At 41.6% G+C, this 21535-nt stretch overlaps 1 protein-coding gene and 1 long non-coding RNA gene across 4 annotated transcripts in view; one reads left to right on the top strand and one right to left on the bottom strand.

Annotated features, from left to right (window-relative positions):
• The window catches only part of SCAF11 (SR-related CTD associated factor 11), a 115760-nt gene that overhangs the window by 62882 nt on the left and 31343 nt on the right, over positions 1 to 21535 (top strand). For both annotated transcript variants that reach the window (XM_056573986.1, XM_056573985.1), the window contains exons 9-10: positions 11395 to 11490; positions 21047 to 21141. In XM_056573986.1, coding sequence (XP_056429961.1) covers positions 11395 to 11490; positions 21047 to 21141 — 191 coding nt within the window. The remainder of the gene's footprint in view (positions 1 to 11394; positions 11491 to 21046; positions 21142 to 21535) is intronic.
• The window catches only part of LOC130369160 (uncharacterized), a 135701-nt gene that overhangs the window by 106988 nt on the left and 7178 nt on the right, over positions 1 to 21535 (bottom strand). The window lies entirely within an intron of this gene.

Below are 21535 nucleotides of genomic sequence, written 5' to 3'. Positions count from 1 at the left end.
CCAAAACAACCTCAAAACATCATTGAACCTCCACCATATTATTGTAGGTACTGTGTTCTTGTCTTCTGTAGGCCTCAGTCCATTTTGGCTAGGTTCAGACTACAGAATCTCCAGGCAGAAAATTTCCGCCCGGAGATTCCGAGTGCGGCCAGCGCTGACTGAATCAGTCGGCGTTAGGACCGCGTGGAAACTGCAGTCTCCAATAGACTGCAATGTGTTCCGCACGGATTTCCGCCTGAAGAAAGAGCAACTCCTTTCTTCATGCGGAAATTGTCAAGCAGATTATCTGTTCACAAATTCCGCTTCACAAATTCCGAAGTGTGAATTTGTGAACGGAAAACCATTCACTACACTATACATTTTAGCAAGCGGAATTTCCGCCTGCAATTTCAAAGCGAAATTGCAAGCTGAAATTCCGTAGTCTGAACCTAGCCTTTCAGTAAACAGTAGAATAATGTGCTTTACCAAAAAGCTTGGTCTCATTTGTCCGCAATACATTTTCCAAGAAGGCTTTTAGCTTAAGTTCATTTTGGCAAAATGTAGTCTTGCTTTTTCATGTCTGTGTCAGCAGTGGGGTACTCCTGGGTCTCCTGCCATAGCATTTCATTTAAATGTCAACGGATAGTTCTCGCTGACACTGATGCTCCCTTAGCCAGCCTGAATATCTTTGGAACTTGTTTGGGGCTGAGTATCCTGCATTGACACCTTTCATCAATTTTTCTCTTCCGTCCACGCCCAGGGAGATTAGCTACAGTGCCATGGGTTGCAAACTTCTTGATAATGTTGTGCACTGTGGACAAAGGCAAATCTAGATCTCTGGAGATGGACTTGTAACCTTTGAGATTGTTGATATTTTTCTACAATTTTAGTTCTCAAGTCCTCAGTGCTCTTCTCTTCTTTCTGTTGTCCATGCTTAGTGTGGCACACACAATGCAAAGATTAAGTGAATTTCTCTCCCTTTTTATCTGCTGTCAGGTGATTTTTTTAAATTTTTTTTATTACCCACAACTGTTGTCCCAGGTGAGTTTAAAGGAGCATCACATGTTGAAACAATCTTATTTTTACCACAATTTGCTTTTTTCCCTCTCTTTTTTGGGTTAGTTTCAATACACACAAAGGAAATAAACATGTGTATAGCAAAACATGTGTTACTGCAATCCTTTTCTGTGAGAAATACTTCATTTTCTTGAAAAATTTCAGGGGTGCCAACATTTACGGCCATGACAGTAAATCTCCCCCGCTGCGTTTTTACCTGCTGAAATTGTGATTTTGGGTCAACACGCCTAATGGTATGGACGTGACCACTAGAAAAATGTAATGTGCTATATGTCTGTTTCTTTGTAACATGAACACCTTGCCCCGACCTTTTAACTGTGGTGTTTTAAAAGAATAAATTAAATTATGATTGTAATTGAACTATATGTAATAAAAAAAATTAGCTGTAAATTAGCCATATGTAATTAAAACAAATTGAGCTTCTCCATACACCATTAATTTGCTGGTGAACCTGCAAGTGTCTCTAGTGGCTCTGCCAATAAGCAAAACATATCAAGCTTTGACATACTCATGAAAAAGCTTGTATCCCCATGTGTCGGATTATACATCCCACTGTCCATTTTAACATAGAATAATGTGAAGTATCCATTTTAAAGGATAGATAAAGGAAGATGTAAGCATTTTCTGCAAGACCTCAGATAGTGCTGTCAGATGTGTTCTACTGGAATAAAATGGATTTACTTGTATAAAAGACAAGTGACGGGATTCATTCTGTTACTGCAGTACCTATACTCTGGCACCGCAGCAACTGTGTGGAAGTGCAAACTACCGGTATTTCTGTACATTAGAATCACAAAAAAACACTCCCGGCAGCTCAGCGGAGCGGATTGGGACCACAGTGAAATTGTGATGTCCTGATCAGCAGAGAGGACTGTGGGAGGGCCCTTACCTGCCTCCTCACTGTCCAATCAGTGGCTTAAAGGGGTACTCCACTGAATTATTTATTTCTTTTTTAAATCAACTGGTGCCAGAACAGATTTGTAAATTACTTCTATTAAAAACAAATCTTAATCCTTCGAGTACTTCAGCTGCTGTATGCTCCAGAGAAATTATTTTTTTTTTTAAATTTTGTTTTGGTCTGACCACATTGCTGGAAGGATTAAGATTTTTAATAGAAGTAATTTACAAATCTGTTTAAAATTTCTCATCAGTTGGTTTAAAAAAAAAAATGTTTTCCAGTGGAGTACCCCTTTTAATGCTCCAGGAAGCTTCAACAGTCTGGAGCAATCGAGCACAGATCACATTGATCAATGCTACGGCACAGCATTGAACAGTGTAAAAAAAAAAAAAAAAAAAAATTGTATTTTAACCCCTTCCTTAATGTGTGAAATTTAAAAAAATGGTATTGCAGCGTGCGTAAGTGTCGAAGCTTCAAAAATGTCATGTAATTTAAACCGCATGGAGAATACATTTAAAAAAAAAAATCCCAAGTCCAGAATTGCCTATTTTTTGTTAATTTGTATACACTAAAGGGTAAGAATTGATCAAAAGGTCAAATCAAAATTAAAATGGTAATGATAAAAACTAGAGATCATAGCGCATAAGCCCTCACACATCCCCATATACAGAATTTTTTAGGGGTCAGAAGAGGACAATTTTAAACATGCTAATTTTTGTACAAAATGATAAAAAAAAATTTTTAAAGTTTAAACAAAATCAAAGTATGAAAACAGTATTAGGATTCAGATATCAAGGTATAGGGTGAACTGGGAATGTAAGGAAGACTGGAGATGTAGCTGGTTGTACAAAATGAATTGTGCTTTATTTAGATATGTTTGTCTATTATCTGAGCAGGGCCCTTGCTACCAATATAGTACATACACTATATAATGTAGTCAAATCAAATATGGTAAAATATATTTGAGTAAAATTGATATGATAAATGCACAGATAATGGCACCTAGTTTTGTGCCATTTTTAAATGTCCAGCGCATATATAGGTTTTCAAAGTCTTGTTAAATCCGTAAGTTGGAATACACAGTGTGAATCAAGTTGTGAGCGATGCAGGTATGGCACGGGTATTCGCCCGACCTAATAGGATATTACCTGCGAGTCACATGAATACTGCAATGTGAAAATATCGCTGGGACTTGTGGTCTTTATGGAAGGTTGTGGTGATATGCCGACTCCCTTAGCTGGTGGATGGCACGGATGTGCATCCAGCTCAGTAGGTGAGAAGATTCTGGCAACAGGGGAGATGTGCCCTCCTTAGCAGCGGCGTCCTCATGTAGAGATTTGTATTTTGGGCGCGTATCGCACCACAGTGGTCCCCAAACAAGGGAACTGCAGAACTTGCGAAAGTCTATGTAAAACCAATGTGGTTGGTTATTGCACATGCAGACAAAACAGATGGTGGTATACTGGCAATCAGGTGGCAATAGAAATACAGGTGAATCCAGACGTGTGTGTATAATATAATTTTTTTTTATTATAGGTGTGTATAGTACAACTCAGTACCTCGGTTTAAGGCATACCATCAATGATTGTGTGTAGCCACCCAAACTCTCAGCTTTTTCATAAAATAAAATCAAACCTATAAAAGCTGGGTATCATTTTAATCATATGGACCTTCAGAATAAAGTGTCATTTTACCGAATAGTGCACTGTGTAGAAGTGGAAGCCCCCCAAAAAATTACAAAATGGCACTTTTAGTTTTTTTTTTTTCTTTCTAACTTTTACATTCTGTATTTTAAAATAATTGCACATTGCAATCTGGCCACTAAGCCTAATAAGTTGACATTTCCTGTTCTGTAGAGAATTTTTCAGTTGCTCCTCCTTATCACAGGCAGAATTACAGTAAAGGGTGATACCTATGTATAGATAAAGTGGAATCAATGCTTTCACAATGTGATCAGTGCACCTTCTCCTGTCTCCTTTCATGCCTAGAGAACTCTCCCATAAGTGAATCAATCTATTGCCTATGTTCATGTGGCTTTCTAAAATGCATGGTCTAACCTAATCTAGCATAATAATGTAGAAACATATTGAAATAAAACATTTCAGTATATGATGGAGTATAATTATTTATTTATTAAGAATCTCCCCCCCCCCCCCCCCCCCCCATATTATTAAAGGGAAAAAAATACTAGTTGCTAATTGTCACAATGGTTGATTCCTTTCTATGGGTTTCTCCTTATATTTCATAGTTGTAGTGCATGATGGTATACTCAAACATTGACCTTGAGATGTACTAGCTTACTGTGAGTGATTTGGCTCTGCTCTGTCAATGTTCACTTTCGATTGTACTGTAACAACATTACCTGATTTATGTTGAACTCTTTCTCAATATGCACATTTGGGATGCATGATATATCGCAAAAGCAATCGAATCAAGATTTTTGCGGTATAGCGATACAGCCCCCTGGGAAAACATGCGATTACCTGCGATCACGGCCCGTCCCCTTAATGCAAGTCTATGGCAGGGGGCGTGACTACCACCACGCCCCCTCCCATTGACTTGTATTGAGGGGGCGAGTCGTGATGTCACGAGGGGCGGAGCCATGATGTAACTATGCTCCGACCCCTGTATTGCCCATCATTACGCACAGAGCGAACTCGCTCTGTGCAGTAATGAGCGTGGTGCCGCAGCGGCGATCCCGGGGGTCCCCAGCAGCGGGACCCCGGCCATCTGACATCTTATCCCCTATCCTTTGGATAGGGGATAAGATGTCTAGGGGCGGAGTACCCCTTTAAGCTAACAATCAAGTTTACAAGTTTTTATAGCCTTTTTCCAATGGTTTACAGCTTCAGTCTTGAACTATTGACCCTCCATTCCCTTCACTTATACAAGTGTCTCTAGTCCTGCATAAAACATTTTTAACTTATTCCCTTATCAGTGAGTGGCTAGGTTACCCATGGGTTCCCTGTAACAGCAGAACACAACACTATGGAAAGTATAAGAATTGCCTCTCCTAATTGTGCGTTGTGTGCCATATAGTAAAGCACATGAAAAGCATGCTTCTTCACGGTCACTTAACGTGTTCGTTTTGCGGTTACGTGAGGCACTTCATGCATTGATCTTTATTCGTACAGTAGAGAAGTCATTAATTATAACTTTGTGAATTGGGACATTTAAATAGAGATGAGCGAACTTACAGTAAATTCGATTCGTCACGAACTTCTCAGCTCGGCAGTTGATGACTTATCCTGCATAAATTAGTTCAGCTTTCAGGTGGGCTGGAAAAGATGGATACAGTCCTAGGAAAGAGTCTCCTAGGACTGTATCCACCTTTTCCAGCCCACGGGAGCACCTGAAAGCTGAACTCATTTATGCAGGCTAAGTCATCAATTACCGCGCCGAGAAGTTCGTGACGAATCGAATTTACTGTAAGTTCGCTCATCTCTACATTTAACTTTTTTTATTTTTTTTTATTCAAATCTAAATTTAGGAGTCTGAATCGGTGCATTGTTTGCCGACTCAGACTCCAGGTACCCAAAATTTTGTCCGACTCCTCGACTCCGACTCCACAGCCCTGTTTAGTACAAGTAATTTATATTACATTTATTTATTTTTTTACTTAAATTTCCCTGTTAAAATGGGGGGGGGGGGGGGGGGGTGTTATACGCCACTGTGTGTTATACATCAATAAATACAGTACTAAAAGTCAGTGTTTCCCAACCAGGGTGCCTCCAGTTGTTGCAAAACTACAATTCTCAGCATGCCTGGACCGGCAAAGGCTGTCCGGGCATGCTGGTAGTAGTAGTTTCACAACAGCTGAAGGCACACTGATAGAAAAACATGAGCTAAGTAAAAGGCCGCAGGGAGAAAAATAAAAAAAAATAAACCTTCTGCCCACCTCCTCCCGGTCCCTGCAGATGCCGTTCCCCCTCCGTGCGGTCCGGGGTGTCCTCTCTTCACCATTCAACTAGTAGGACCTTTCTCTTTTCAGCCAATCACTGGCCACAGTGGTGTCTCGTGTTAAGCCAGTGATTGGCTGATGGGGAAAGGTCTTTTTCGGCAGCAAACACACTAGGTTTCCCGCGGAAGACTTGAAAACCGACCAGGAAACCTAGTGTATTGCTGCAGTACAAGAATGTGACAGGGGGGGGATGTGACAAGGGGGAGATATGAAATGGGCGGTGGGCATAAAATGGGCAGGTAGGTGTGAAATGTGGTCGATTAGACATGAAATGGGGGATTTCACAATTTTTTTTATTATATCGCATCGCATATCGAAATCGCAATTTTTAGGCCCAAAATCGCAATTGCAAATTTTCCCTGTAATGCCATAATGCACGTTGTCCACTAGTACACTGACCTTTGGTACAGTCTGTAAGAGTGCATTCACACCATGTTTTTGCAATACAGTTCCCGTATCAGGTTTTTGATGAAAACCAGACTACTGTTTCAAAACGTGTGTACAAATTTTAATCCATATACGGTTGAAAACCGTACAATGTTTGAAAAATGATGTCCGGTTGCACCCGTTTGTTTTTACTTTTCATTCAATTCGATCTGCATTGTGCATGTGCAAACTCTAAAACCGTATTGTGCAAACTGGATGTTAAAGGAATCTCATACGGTTTCAATTAGGGATGGACCTATATCAATTTTTTTTAGGGCCGATACCGTTAATCTGTGGCCTTTCAGGCCGATAGCCAATAACTTATACCGGAATATTGGTATAAATTATGGGCTATTTCTCCACCCCCCCAATCCGGCCCCGAAGAAGCCGCTGCAGATCATTGTTTTAAAGCGAATCAATGAACTGCAACGGCTTTTGCTGGGCCAGAGGCTGCCGCCGCCACCCGCTTTTCTCTCCCTGCCTGTCCTGGGGTCCTGCTGAGTCCAACCACCATCGCTGCCCCCCCCTATCCTCTGGCCAGAGACTACCGCCGCCTGCTTCTCTCTCCCTGCCGGTCCTTAGTCCAACCACCGCTGCTGCCCCATTGCCTCTCCCATCCCCGGTTTTATAATGACCTGTTCCCAGAGTCCACGCTACTTCTGGCTCCGGCGGCGTCCTGATGGTGACGTCGTGTTGAGGACGTCACTTGTCATTGCGCAGCACACAGCATAATGCAGGACGCCGCAGGATCCAGAAGTAGATTATAAAACCGGGGATGGGGGAGGCAATTGGGCAGCAGCGGCGGTCTTGGGGCGGGGCAGTGCAGGGGGGCATTATCGGAATATCTGCAAGGTAATTGCTGATACCGATAACGTCCAAAATCGTAAACCTCGGCCGATAATATCGGCCAAACCGATAATCGGTCGATCCCTAGTTTCAATACGGTTTTTCACCCGGATAAAAAAATATGGTAGGCTATGGTTGTGGGTAAGAGGGAAAAAAATGGACATAACCATACGACGCAAAAAGGATACAACCGGATGCATTGTTTGGCATACAGTTTTCAATGGAGAGTCAATGCCTACGGTTTTCAATACGGTTCTGTACATTTTCAAAATGAAAATGTATACGGGAACTGTATTGTAAAAAAAAAGTGATGTGAATGCAGCCTAAAACCTGTTCAGTGCCATGGCTGCTTCAGTATTACTCTTCACTAGGGGTGTGAATCGCCAATAATTTTTCGATTCGAATCGCGATACCAGGGTGGCGATTCGATATATCGCAATACTGTCATGTTGGCGATATATCACGATATATCGCGATATTCCCTATTAAAAGCTTGGGAAAACTTATTCTAGCTGAGAAAGAACAAGGTCCCGCGAGAGTTGTCCTGTGAGTGCGTACGTTCTCCTTTCTGTTTGTTCTGAGTCTGTAGTCTCGCGGTAGCAGCCTGTGAGTGGGACAGAGCTGATAACGGGTACACTGCCAACTAGTGGTCAGGAGTTTAAGTGTTATAAAAAAAAATAAGACAGACAAATAGGACTGCGACTCAGTGAGTGAAATACAGTAAATGTTAATTATAATAATTTATAAAAAAAAAAATCGATTCTCAGAATTTTAAAATCGATTCAGTATCGCGGAACAAAAAATCGCGATAATCGCGCGAATCGATTTTTTTCTTACATCCCTACTCTTCACAGTGGGGCTCCCAGTCATTAGCTTTGCAGCACAGCCCTGTGTTGTAAGTTTGTTGTACTGCTGGGAGCACCTCTGTGCTGAGACAGACTGGAGACCTGCACTCCCTTTCATTCTCAGAATGGGCCTCTGTCATTAAATCATTATTGGTGGTGGGAGGAATCAGTCTATGCTCTAACATAATGTGGCAAATTTGAAGGACTCTGAATGCTCTATGTTGTGTACAAGCTGGAGATGGGTCATTGGCTTAAAAAGTTATTGCAAATGACAAGTACACTTTATATAATGTAGAAAATAACTTGTATATTTGTAATATACAGGGTGGACCATTTATATGGATACACCTTAATAAAATGGGAATGGTTGGTGATATTAACTTCCTGTTTGTGGCACATTAGTATATGTGAGGGGGGGAACTTTTCAAGATGGGTGGTGACCATGGCGGCCATTTTGAAGTCGGACATTTTGAATCAGAACTTTTGTTTTTTCAATAGGAAGAGGGTCATGTTACACAAACTAATTGGGAATTTCACAAGAAAAACAATGATGTGCTTGGTTTTAACGTAACTTTTTTCTTTCATGTTATTTACAAGTTTCAGACCACTTATAAAATGTGTTTAATGTGCTGCCCATTGTGTTGGATTGTCAATGCAACCCTCTCGTCCCACTCTTCACACACTGATAGCAACACCGCAGGAGAAATGCTAGCACAGGCTTCCAGTATCCATAGTTTCAGGTGCTGCACATCTCGTATCTTCACAGCATAGACAATTGCCTTCAGATGATCCCAAAGATAAAAGTCTAAGGGGGTCAGATCAGGAGACCTTGGGGGCCATTCAACTGGCCCACTATGACCAATCCACTTTCCAGGAAACTGTTCATCTAGGAATGCTCGGACCTGACACCCATAATGTGGTGGTGCACCATCTTGCTGGAAAAACTCAGGGAACGTGCCAGTTTCAGTGCATAAAGAGGGAAACACATCATCATGTAGCAATTTCGCATATCCAGTGGCCTTGAGGTTTCCATTGATGAAGAATGGCCCCACTATCTTTGTACCCCATATACCACACCATACCATCAATTTTTGTGTTCCAACAGTCTTGGAGGGATCTATCCAGTGTGGGTTAGTGTCAGACCAATAGCGGTGGTTTTGTTTAACTTCACCATTCACATAAAAGTTTGCCTCATCACTGAACAAAATCTTCTGCGTAAACTGAGGGTTCTGTTTCAATTTTTGTTTTCCCATTCTGCAGCACCTGATACTACGGATACTGGAAGCCTGTGCTAGCATTTCTCCTGCGGTGTTGCTATCAGTGTGTGAAGAGTGGGAGAAGAGGGTTGAATTGACAATCCAACACAATGGGCAGCACATTGAACACATTTTATAAGTGGTCAGAAACTTGTAAATAACTCATGAAAGAATTAAGTTACATTAGAACCAAGCGCATCATTGTTTTTCTTGTGAAATTCCCAATAAGTTTGATGTGTCACATGACCCTCTTCCTATTGAAAAAACAAAAGTTGGATTCAAAATGGCCAACTTCAAAATGGCCGCCATGGTCACCACCCATCTTGAAAAGTTCCCCCCTCACATATACTAATGTGCCACAAACCGGAAGTTAATATCACTAACCCTTCCCATTTTATTAAGGTGTATCCATATAAATGGCCCATCCTGTACATTGATTAAATGTGTAATTTTTTTTGTCCCAGCAGCTATTGCCTGTGTGTCTCTGCAGAGACAATACGGGAAGTGTGGGCAGACAAGTGGGGCTCTGTGCACGGAGGACGAGCGGGGCTCTGTGCACGGAGAACGAGCTACTTGATTTCCACAACCCCCATTTAAACTGTGGGAGTTTTGTAAAGCGCATAAATCCCCTTCCTGTCTTGCTTATGAAACAGTTGGCAGAGCTTAGTAAAGTGGGGCGTGGTCTCCAGTGGTATGGAAGATTTAACACAATTTACACCAGGAATTGTCATAATTGACTCTACATTTTAGCTGCCGTACAGTAGATGAGAACAGTGAGAGGCACCAAACATATTATGAGGATTCAAGAATTCCAGTATATGTTTATTTAAGATCAACAAAACTCTAAAAATTAACCAAAAAATAAATAAAAAATTTGGCAATTTTACCCATTTTTGGAGGAATTTATCAAAACCAGTGGAGAGATTGTGCCTTTTTAAAAAGGCCTCTGAAAATTGAAAGGCGATCTTATAGGTTGTTGTGGGCAACGGGATAACTCTTCCTCTACACAGGTTGTTCAAACCATAAGTGTTAACATTTGATAATTGGGGTAATTCTTTCTACTGTGAAACTGGTTCGATTATAAAAACTATTTTCACTATACCCTGTAAGGGCACATGGACCTGGTGGTCCTTTATGAAAAGTCCTAAGGGAAAAGTCTTTAATGTGACTGCCTTGTTGCATTTTCCATGCAGCAGTTGTTTGCGAGCCTGTGACTGTCAGCTTCTTTTCAGTCTATTTTCCAGTTGAGCAAGGGTTCATTTAACCCCTTTGAGGAACTGTAGATATTAATGGCATGGCTTACATTATTATTGAAGCTGATCGATCTTTTGTATAGCAGAACATTGAGTCCATTGGGTTTCTGCCTTTTTCACAGGAAAGGAATAACAGGCTATACTATTCTTGACATCCAAAATCACCCGAAACCTAACAGATTTAAGCATAACAGTAGTGCAAACAGAGCCCAAGGGGAATGATATATATTATTTTTCTGTGGGGGGGGGGGGGGATGTTAAGCTTGTGATGTCATAAGCTTACTCTTATTATCCCCTTAGGCAATGTTCTATATGGGCAAAACCAAACTTAAAGTTGTGATCTTGGAATGGCAACGTCTGCATAACAAGTTATGTGATCTATGACTGTGTAGTCAAATCATTTTTATTGGTACTTTCAAACTAGGCAGTTGTTGTTAATGGGGTCCGTGCTGTGTGACAAGCACAATTTGCAAAAACAAAAGGTGGTGCTTGGCTCTAAGCTGAGTACATGTTACTGAAAGCACATCTAACTCTTGGTGTCACAGCAAGTTAGCTGTACCAATCTGTAGGGTTCTCTTACAGGACTCACACGTTTCACAACTTCTGGTGTCTTATTGCATGTGTAAAATGACAGTAGACCTTTTCTTGTGCAACTAATGCCTTTTATGCAAATGTTTTGATAATAAAAAATAAAATAAAAAAAATTGTTTTAATCTTGGGGCCAGGGGAACATGACAAAAAAGCAAACAGCACATAAAGCTACAAAATATTGCTAATAATAAAATAATATATAATTATTGCACTGACCACAGGTCGTCTTTAACTTCTGAATTGTTGTTTAATAATTTTTTAGGGCAGAACCGGAGGAAAGTGAGTTATATTTGATACGGCGTAAAAGGGAAGCGCTGAAGCACTTGAGGATTCCACTGACTGCTGAAGGAATTAAATGGTAAGAGATCTCAAAATTGTATGGCAGTATCCAACGTAGGTTTAGGCTATTTTTTGGCTCTGAAGTCAAGTGATCTACTTCAGAGAAATTAAAGACTTAGACATTAAAGGTGTTCTCCACTGCCCTGCCTTCCGGAGCTCCGCTCGCAGCGTCCGGAAGTTTATTACTCCGAACGCTGTGTGCGGGCTTCAGTGTTCGAGGCCGCCCCCTCGTGATGTCACGCCCGCCCCCTCAACGAAAGTCTATGGGAAGCGGGCGCGACCGCTGTCACACCCCCTTCCCATAGACTTTCGTTGAGGGGGGGCGCGTGACGTCACGCGGGGGCGGTCTCGAACACTGAAGCCCGCACACAGCGTTCGGAGTAATAAACTTTCGGATGCTGCAAGCGGAGCTCCGGAGAACCCCTTTAAAGGGAACCAGTTCTCACTTCTTGCTTCCTGATCCATGAGTTCATGTGGGTGTACCCCAGCAGCTGCTCCCTCTCCCACCAAACTTTGATAGATCTCAACTGTTTGGTTATAGGGAAAGCTCTTCTCAATCAAGGCTGATGAGCCAGGAAGAAACCACCTATAACTGCCCTGATGGCTTGTGGTTTAAATGGGTACTCTGGTGGAAAACCTTATTTTATTTTTTTAAATCAACTGGTGCCAGAAAGTTAAACAGATTTGTAAATTACTTCTATTAAAACAATCTTAATACTTCCAGTACTTATTAGATGCTGAATACTACAGAGAAAATTTTCTTTTTGGAACACAGAGCTCTCTACTGACTTCACAAGCACAGTGCTCTCTGCTGACATCTCTGTCCATTTTAAGAACTGTCCAGAGCATCAAATGTTTGCTATGGGGATTTTCTCCTACTCTCCTTTCTCCTTTCCTCTGTAGTATTAATCAGAAGTACTGGTTGGATTAATGTTTTTTAATAGAAGTAATTTACAAATTTGTTTAACATTCTGGCACCAGTTGATTTAAAAAAAAAAATAAAAAAATTTCCACTGGAGTACCTCTTTAACCCCTTAAGGAAGCAGGACGTAAATGGACGTCCTGGTGCGGTGGTACTTAACGCACCAGGACGTACATTTACGTCCTGTGCATAACCACGGGCATCGGAGCGATGCCCGTGTCATGCGCGGCTGATCCCGGCTGCTGATCGCAGCCAGGGACCCGCTGGCAATGGCCGACGCCTGCGATCTCGCGGGCGCCCGACATTAACCCCTCAGGTGCCGGGATCAATACAGATCCCGGCATCTGCGGCAGTGCGCGATTTGAATGATCGGATCGCCCGCAGAGCTGTGAAAAATCCCCTCCTCCAATAAAAAAGAAAAACGTCCGTTTTTTCCTATTTTACCCCCCAAAAGCGTAAAAAATAATCGCCGCGTGCGTAAATGTCCGAACTATTAACATAAAATGTTAATGATCCCGTACGGTGAACGGCGTGAACGAAAAAAAGTCCAAAATTGCTACTTTTTAAATACATTTTATTAAAAAAAAATTAAAAATGTATTAAAAGTTTTTTATATGCAAATGTGGTATCAAAAAAAGTACAGATCATGGCGCAAAAAGTGAGCCCCCATACCGCCGCTTATACGGAAAAATAAAAAAGTTAGAGGTAATCAAATTAAAGGGATTATAAACTTACTAATTTGGTTAAAAAGTTAGATTTTTTTTTTAGCGCAACAATAATAGAAAAGTATGTAATAATGGGTATCATTTTAATCGTATTGACCCTCAGAATAAAGAACACACGTAATTTTTACCATAAATTGTACGGCGTGAAAACGAAACCTTCCAAAATTAGCAAAATTGCGTTTTTCTTTTTAATTTCCCCACAAAAATAGTGTTTTTTGGTTGCGCCATACATTTTATGATATGAGTTATATCATTACAAAGGACAACTGGTCGCGCAAAAAACAAGCCCTCATACTAGTCTGTGGATGAAAATATAAAAGTTATGATTTTTAGAAGGCGAGGAGGAAAAAATGAAAACGTAAAAATTAAATTGTCTGAGTCCTTAAGGCCAAAATGGGCTGAGTCCTTAGGGGTTAAGGCTGGTTGGGGGGCTTTGTTTTGTTTTTTTCCCTCCTTTTTATTGCTTCACTCATACTGTGTTGCTAGGTGTACACAAGGAGCCACTCATGCCCTTTTGATTAACCCCTTGGGGACGGAGCCCATTATAACCCTAAGGACGGGAGCATTTTTTGCAAATCTGACCACTGTCACTTTAAGCATTAATAACTCTGGGATGCTTTTACTTATAAATTTGATTTATGATAGTGGTAAGTTTTTGTCGATACTTGACTCATTTCTTGGTGAAAAATTCAAAAATTTGATGAAAAATGTGAAAATTTAGCATTTTTCTAACTTTGAAGCTCTCTGCTTGTAAGGAAAATAGACATTCCAAATAAATTATATATTGATTCACAAATACAATATGTCTACTTTATATTTGCATCATAAAGTTGACATGTTTTTACTTTTGGAAGACATCAGAGGGCTTCAAAGTTCAGCAGCAATTTTTCACAAAATTTTCTAAATCGGAATTTTTCAGGGACCAGTTCAGGTATGAAGTGGATTTGAAGGGCCTTCCTATTAGAAATACCCCACAAATGACCCAATTATAAAAACTGCACCCCTCAAAGTTTTCAAAATGACATTCAGTAAGTTTGTTAACCCTTTAGGTGTTTCACAGGAATAGCAGCAAAGTGAAGGAGAAAATTCAAAATCTTCATTTTTTACACTCGCATGTTCATGTAGACCCAGTTTTTGAATTTTTACAAGTGGTAATAGAAGAAAAAGCCTCCAAAAATTTGTAACCCAGTTTCTCTCTAGTAAGGAAATACCTCATATGTGTATGTCAAGTGTTCGGCGGGCGCAGTAGAGGGCTCAGAAGGGAAGGAGCGACAATGGGATTTTGGAGAGTGAATTTTGCTGAAATGGTTTTTGGGGGGCATGTCACATTTAGGAAGCCCCTATGGTGCCAGAACAGCAGAAAACCCCACATGGCATACTATTTTGGAAACTACACCCCTGAAGGCACGTAATAAGGGGTCCAGTGAGCCTTAACACCACGCAGGTGATTGACGACTTTTCGTTTAAAATCGGATGTATAAATAAAGAAAATTATTTTTTTCACTAAAGTGCAGTTTCTTCCCCAAATTTACCATTTTTACAAAAGGTTATGGGAGAGAATGCCCCCCAAAATTTGTAACCCCATCTCTTCGGAGTATGGAAATACCCCATGTTAGGACGTAAAATGCTCTGCGGGTGAAATACAATGCTCAGAAGAGGAGCGCCACTGAGCTTTTGGAAAGAAATTTCGTTTGGAATGGTAGTCAGGGGCCATGTGCGTTTACAAAGCCCCCTATGGTGCCAGAACAGTGGACCCGCCCACAGGTGACCCCATTTTGGAAACTACACCCCTCACAGAATTTAATAAGGGGTGCAGAGAGTATTTACACCCCACAGGTGTCTGACAGATCTTTGGAACAATGGACTGTGCAAATTAAAAATTAAATTTTTCATTTTCACGGACCACTGTTCCAAAAATCTATCAGACACCTGTGGGGCGTAAATGCTCACTGTACCCCTTATTACATTACACGAGGGGTGTAGTTTCCAAAATGAGGTCACATGTGGGGGGGGAGGGGTCCATTGTTCTGGCACTATGGGGGCTTTGTAAACTCATGTGGCCTTCAATTCCGGACACATTTTCTCTTCAAAATCCCAATGGCGCTCCTTCTCTTCTGAGAATTGTAGTGTGCCCGCCGAGCACTTTACATCCACATATGGGGCATGTTCTTACTCAGAAGAAATGGGGTTACAAATTTTGGGGGGCTTTTTTCCTATTTTCCCTTGTGAAAATGAAAAATTTAGGGTAACACCAGCATTTTAGTGAAATTTTTTTATTTTTTTCATTTTCCCATCCAAATTTAATGAATTCGTCGAACACCTGTGGGGTGTTAAGGCTCACTATACCCCTTGTCACGTTCCATGAGGGGTGTCGTTTCCAAAATGGGGTCACGTGTGGGTATTTGTTTTTGCTTTTGTCAGAACCACTGTAAAAATCAGCCACCCCTGTGCAAATCACCAATTTAGGCCTTAAATGTACATGGTGCGCTCTCACTCCTGAGCCTTGTTGTGCATCCGCAGAGCGTTTTACGCCCACATATGGGGTATTTCCGTACTCAGGAGAAATTGCGTTACTAATTTTGGGGGGCTTTTTTTCCTTTTCCCGCTAGGAGTTTGAGCTGCGGCGAAAAATTTGCCGCAGACCAAACTTTAAGCAGGAAACTTACTGTAAACCTGCCCGTGTGAATGTACCCTGTACGTTCACATTGGGGGACAAACCTCCAGCTGTTTCAAAACCACAACTCCCAGCATGCACTGCATGCTGGGATTTGTACTCTTGCAACAGCTGGAGGCACACTGGTTGGAAAACCTTCAGTTAGGTTCTGTTTAGAGATGAGCGAATTTACAGTAAATTCGATTAGTTACGAACTTCTCGGCTCGGCAGTTGATGACTTATCCTGCATGAATTAGTTCAGCTTTCAGGTGCTCCGGTGGGCTGGAAAAGGTGGATACAGTCCTAGGAAAGAGTCTCCTAGGACTGTATCCACCTTTTCCAGCCCACGGGAGCACCTGAAAGCTGAAATAATTTATGCAGGATAAATCATCAACTGCCGAGCCGAGAAGTTCGTGACGAATCGAATTTACTGTAAATTCACTCATCTCTAGTTCTGTTACCTAACAGTATTTTCCAACCAGTGCGTCTCCAGCTGTTGCAAAACTACAACTCCCAGCATGTACTGACATACCGTGCATGCTGGGAGTTGTACTTTTGCAACAGCTGGAGTCACACTGGTTGGAAAACCTTCAGTTAGGTTCTGTTACCTAACTCAGAATTTTCCAACCAGTGTGCCTCCAGCTGTTGCAAAACTACAACTCCCAGCATGTACTAATCGCCAAAGGGCATGCTGGGAGATGTAGTTATGCAACAGCTGAAGGTTACGCAACTACAACTCCCAGCATGGTGAGACAGCTGTTTGCTGTTTGAGCATGCTGGGATTTGCAGTTTTGCAACATCTGGAGGGCTACAGTTTATAGACCACTGCACAGTGATTTCCAAATTGTGACCCTCCAGATGTTGGAAAACTACAAATCCCAGCATGCCCAGACAGCAAAGAGCTGTTTGAGCATGCTAGGAGTTGTAGTTTTGCAAGATCTGGGGGGATACAGTTTAGAGACCACTATATAGTGGTCTCAAACTGCAGCCCTCCAGCTGTTGCAAAACTAAATATTCCAGCATGCCCAAACAGCAAACAGCTGTCTGGGCATGCTGGGAGTTGTAGTTTTGCAACATCTGGAGGGCTACAGTCTCAGACTGTAGCTCTCCAGATGTTGCTAGGCAACTTAACGGCTTCCGTAGGATCCAGAAGCCGTCGTCCTCTGCCGCCCGCGACGATCTCCTTCGCCGCCCGCCGATCGTCACCCGCAGCCTCGTCTAGACCACCAATAGGAGGGGTGGCACCCCTGCCACCTCACTCCTATCGCTTCAGGGGGATCGTAGTTGTCTTAGACAACCGTGATCCCCCTTCTATTCCGGGTCACCATAGACCCGGAATGACCCGTAATCTGCGCAAATCGCAAGTTTGAATTCACTTCCGATTTGCGCCGATCGCCGACATGGGGGGGGTCATTTGCACGGGGTGCCAGCAGTCACCCTGGTCCCCGTCCGGCGCGCGGCGGGGACTGAAATTCCCACGGGCGTATGGATACGCCCTTCGTCCTTAAAAAAATGATTTGAAAATCTTATGCTGCTTCAGACGAAGTTGTGTAGTTTTCTGATTTGACCACAGTGCTCTCTGCAGACTCCCTGTCAGCCTCAGGGACTACCCAGAGCGTGAGCAAATACTCATGGCAAACATCTTCTGCTCTGAACAGTTCCTGACACGGACAGAGGTGTCAGCAGAGAGCACTGTGGTCAGACTAGAAAGAACTACACAACTTTCTCTGGACCATACAGCAGCTGATAAATACTGGCAGGCTAAAGATCTTTAACCCCTTAAGGACTGCGTGGTTTTCCCTTTTTGCACTTTAATTTTTTTTTCCTCTTTACCTTTTAAAAATTATAACACTTTTTTGATTTTGCTGCTATAAATCCATATGATGTGGTGGGGGGGGGGTTCGCCACCAATTCTACTTTGTCATGACATCAGTCATTTTACCCAAAATTTTATGGCGAAACCGAAAAAATCCTTGTGCAACAATTGAAATAAAAACACAATTTTGTAAATTTTGGGGGCTTCCGTTTCTACACAGTACATTTTTCAGTAAAAATGACACCTTCCCTTTATTCTGTAGGGCCATACGATTAAAATGATACCCTACTTATATAGGTTTGATTTTGTCTTCTGGAAAAAAATCCTAACTACATGCACAAAAATTGTATAAAATGGTCATCTTCTGACCTCTATAACGTTTTTATTTTTCCGCATGTGGGGCGGTTTGAGGGCTCATTTTTAACCGGTACCATTTTTGTATTGACTTTTTGATCGCTTTTTAGTCATTGACCGTTTGGTTTAACTATATATTTTTATAGTTCGGACACTTACGTAAGCGGTGATACCCAGGTTTGTTTTTATTTACATTTTTTTTTATGGGAAAAGGGGGTGATTCTAATTTTTATTAGGGGAGGGGTTAAATGATCTTTATTTACTTTTTTATTTTTGCAATGTTATAGCCCCATAGGGGACTATAACATGCATTACATTGATCTCTCATACTGTTCAATGCTATGCCACCGATCAGCATAGCATTGATCAGTGTTTGTCACTTGACTGCTCCTGCCTGGATCTCGGGCACGGAGCAGTCATTCGACGATCGGACAGCGAGGTGGCAGGTAGGGATCCTCCTGCAAGTTGTTCAGGACGCCGGGTTTTTACCACAGCGGTCCTGAACAGCATCACTGAGCTAACCAGCAATGTTTATTTTTGTTTTAGATCAAGTTTGTGCACCGCGTCTAAAGGGTTAATGCCGGACATCAGCCCGATCAGCGATGTCCGGCCTTAGCCGTGCATCCTGGTTGCTTATAACAATCGGGACCCACCGGGTATGATGCACTCACCTGCTGAGTGCGCGTCATACCTCGGGAGTTGCAGATGGACGTTAATGAACGTCCATTTGCGGCAAGGGGTTAAATATAAGCAATTTGTTAATCTGTATAACTTTCTGGTACCAGTTTGAGAATTTTTTTTCCCTCTGGAGTACCCCTTTAAATGTTTAATACTTCTCATCTTCTCATTGTCATCTGAGGAGGTAAACTGTAGGGATGATAGTAATGCCTGGCAGTTGCAGCAGGATATCAGCTATATGTTAAAGTGGTACTCCGACCCTAAGAAATCTTATCCCCATCCAAAGGATAGGTTAAGAGGTCTGATTGCGGGGGTCCCACCGCTGGGGAGCCCCGCAATCTTTCATTCTGCACCCACCTTTTTGAGCTCTCCACAGCGCTTGAGGCTCCGAGCTCACAAAGGTGGGTGCGGAATGAAAGATTGCGGGGGTCCCCAGCAGCAGGACCCCCGAGATCAGACATCTTATCCCCTATCCTTTGGATAGGGGATATGATGTCTTAGGGCCCGGAGTACTCCTTTAAAACTGATTCCTTCTGTGGATGGGCAGGCACAGATCCTGAGCCTTTAACCCCTTAACGACCAGCAACGTATATTTACGTCCTTGGCCGGCTCCCGCGTCATATCGGGTCGGTCCTGGCATGTATCTGATGCTGGGACCCGGGGCTAATAGCGCGTGGTAGGGATTGCTGTGCCGCGCGCTATTAACCCTTGAGATGCAGCGTTCAAAGTTGAACGCCGAGTCTAAAACGAAAGTGAAAGCTGCCCGGCTGCTCAGCGGGGCTGATCGGCACTACTGCAGTGAAAATGCGGTGTCCCGATCAGGTGGGACACGAGCGGAGGTCCTCTTACCTGCCTCCGGCGTGTCCCCTCGGCGATTGATTGCTCCAAGCCTGAGATGCAGGCTTGAGCAATCAACCGCCGATAACGCTGATCATTGCAAAGCTATGGCTTTGCAGTGAACAGTGCTGGCAATCAGTGTGTGCAGTGTTATAGGTCCCTATGGGAGCTATAACACTGAAAAAAAAAAGTGAATAAATGTGATTTAACACTTTCCTTAATAAAAGTTCAAATCACCCCCCTTTTCCCATAAAAAAACATGTAAATAAATATAAACATATGTGGTATCGCCGCGTGCGTAAATGTCCGAACTATAAAAATATATAATTAATTAAACCGCGCGGTCAATGGCGTACGCGCAAAAAAATTCCAAAGTCCAAAATAACTTCTTTTTGGTCGCTTTTTATATCATGAAAAAATGAATAAAAAGCGATCAAAAAGTCCGATCAATACAAAAATGGTACCGCTAAAAACTTCAGATCACAGCGCAAAAAATTAGCCCTCATACCACCCCATATGCAGAAAAATAAAGTAATAGGGGTCAGAAGATGACAATTTTAAACGTATAAATTTTCCTGCATGTAGTTATGATTTTTTCCAGAAGTACGACAAAATCAAACCTATATAAGTGGGTATCATTTTAATCGTATGGACCTACAAAATAAAGGTGTCATTTTTACCGAAATATGCACTGCGTAGAAACTGAAGCCCCCAAAATTTACAAAATGGTGTTTTTTCTTGAATTTTGTTGCACAATTTATGATGTAATTACAAAGTAGAATTGGTGGCGCAAAAAATAAGCCATCATATGGATTTGTAAGTGCAAAATTGAAAGGGTTAAGATTTTCAAAAGGTGAGGAAAAACGAATGTGCAAAAACGGAAAACCCCGTGGTCCTTAAGGGGTTAAACGGTCACTCTCATTAAAACTAATTTTTGCTATTGCACTCTTTATGATAAAGATTTCTAATATACTTTGGTTAAAAAAAAAATGAAGTTTTCTATGTTTTATTTGTGCTTAAAAAAGCTCGAGTACTTTCCCCCATCTTATACACAGACTTAGGACCGAGGTCCAAACACAAAGTGCAGCCTGGAGTGCTGAGGAGGGTGTCCAGCTTGATCCAATCATAGCTTCTCTCACACTTAACTGCACTCCAGGCTGCACTTCCTGTGTTTGGGCTTCGGTCCTAAGTCTGTGTATAAGATGGGGGAAAATGTGCTCTTGAGCATAGAAAACTTCTTCTTTTTTTTTTTTAACCAAAGTATATTAGAAATCTTTTTTTATTTACCATAAGGAATGCAATAGCAAAAATTAGTTTTAATGAGATTTACCATTTAACATAATTGTACAAAACAGAAAAAAATGACTAGAACACAAGCAAGTTTTTACACATAATTGTTTTGTCGCAGCATCTCTTGTTTGGGATTTTTGTCATGATGGCCAAGTATCTTGATGATAAAGTGTAGATGAATGAAAAGAGAACCATTGTAATTATAGTTCAAAATGCTTTTGTTGTTCATGTTTAAATGGCATTTAAATTGGTTTTATGCCGATTTACTTATTTAGTGTATTGTTTTTACTTGTCTTCCAGCAATTCCACTCTGCCTGCAGAAATACTTATCGATCCACCATCATCTTTGGATGAATGTATCTTTTCATTAAGCCCGATTTCATTTAGGAGCAACGGTAACTTTTTCAGAAAACTTTGTTCCTTCTGTCCTGTATTGCTTTAGCTCGCCCTTGTTAAATAAAGTTAGTAGTTAAGTTTTGATTGGAAAGGCAACCTGGACCATTTTATTTATTTAAAAGGGAAACTTGCCTCAGAATCACCCACACTGACCTGAATAGACTCATTGGGGGAGATTTATCATTGCTTTTAGAGCATATTTTTTTTGTCTGTTTAGGTGCAGTTCAGGCACAAGCAGCATATTTAGCGATTTTTATGCATCTTTTGATATAGACAGTTTCACTCTTCTTGCTACCCGTAGAACTTTTTCTTTTTGACCATACAGTGGTCACGTATTTATCATTTGCGACTTTTGTCAAGTCGCTATTTTGTGCTCAAAGGTACTTTTTTAGG

The sequence above is a fragment of the Hyla sarda genome, chromosome 4, assembly GCF_029499605.1.
Source record: "Hyla sarda isolate aHylSar1 chromosome 4, aHylSar1.hap1, whole genome shotgun sequence".
NCBI lineage: Eukaryota > Metazoa > Chordata > Amphibia > Anura > Hylidae > Hyla > Hyla sarda.
The sequence above is the reverse complement of the archived record's forward strand: the minus strand, read 5'-3'. Positions and strand labels throughout refer to the sequence as shown.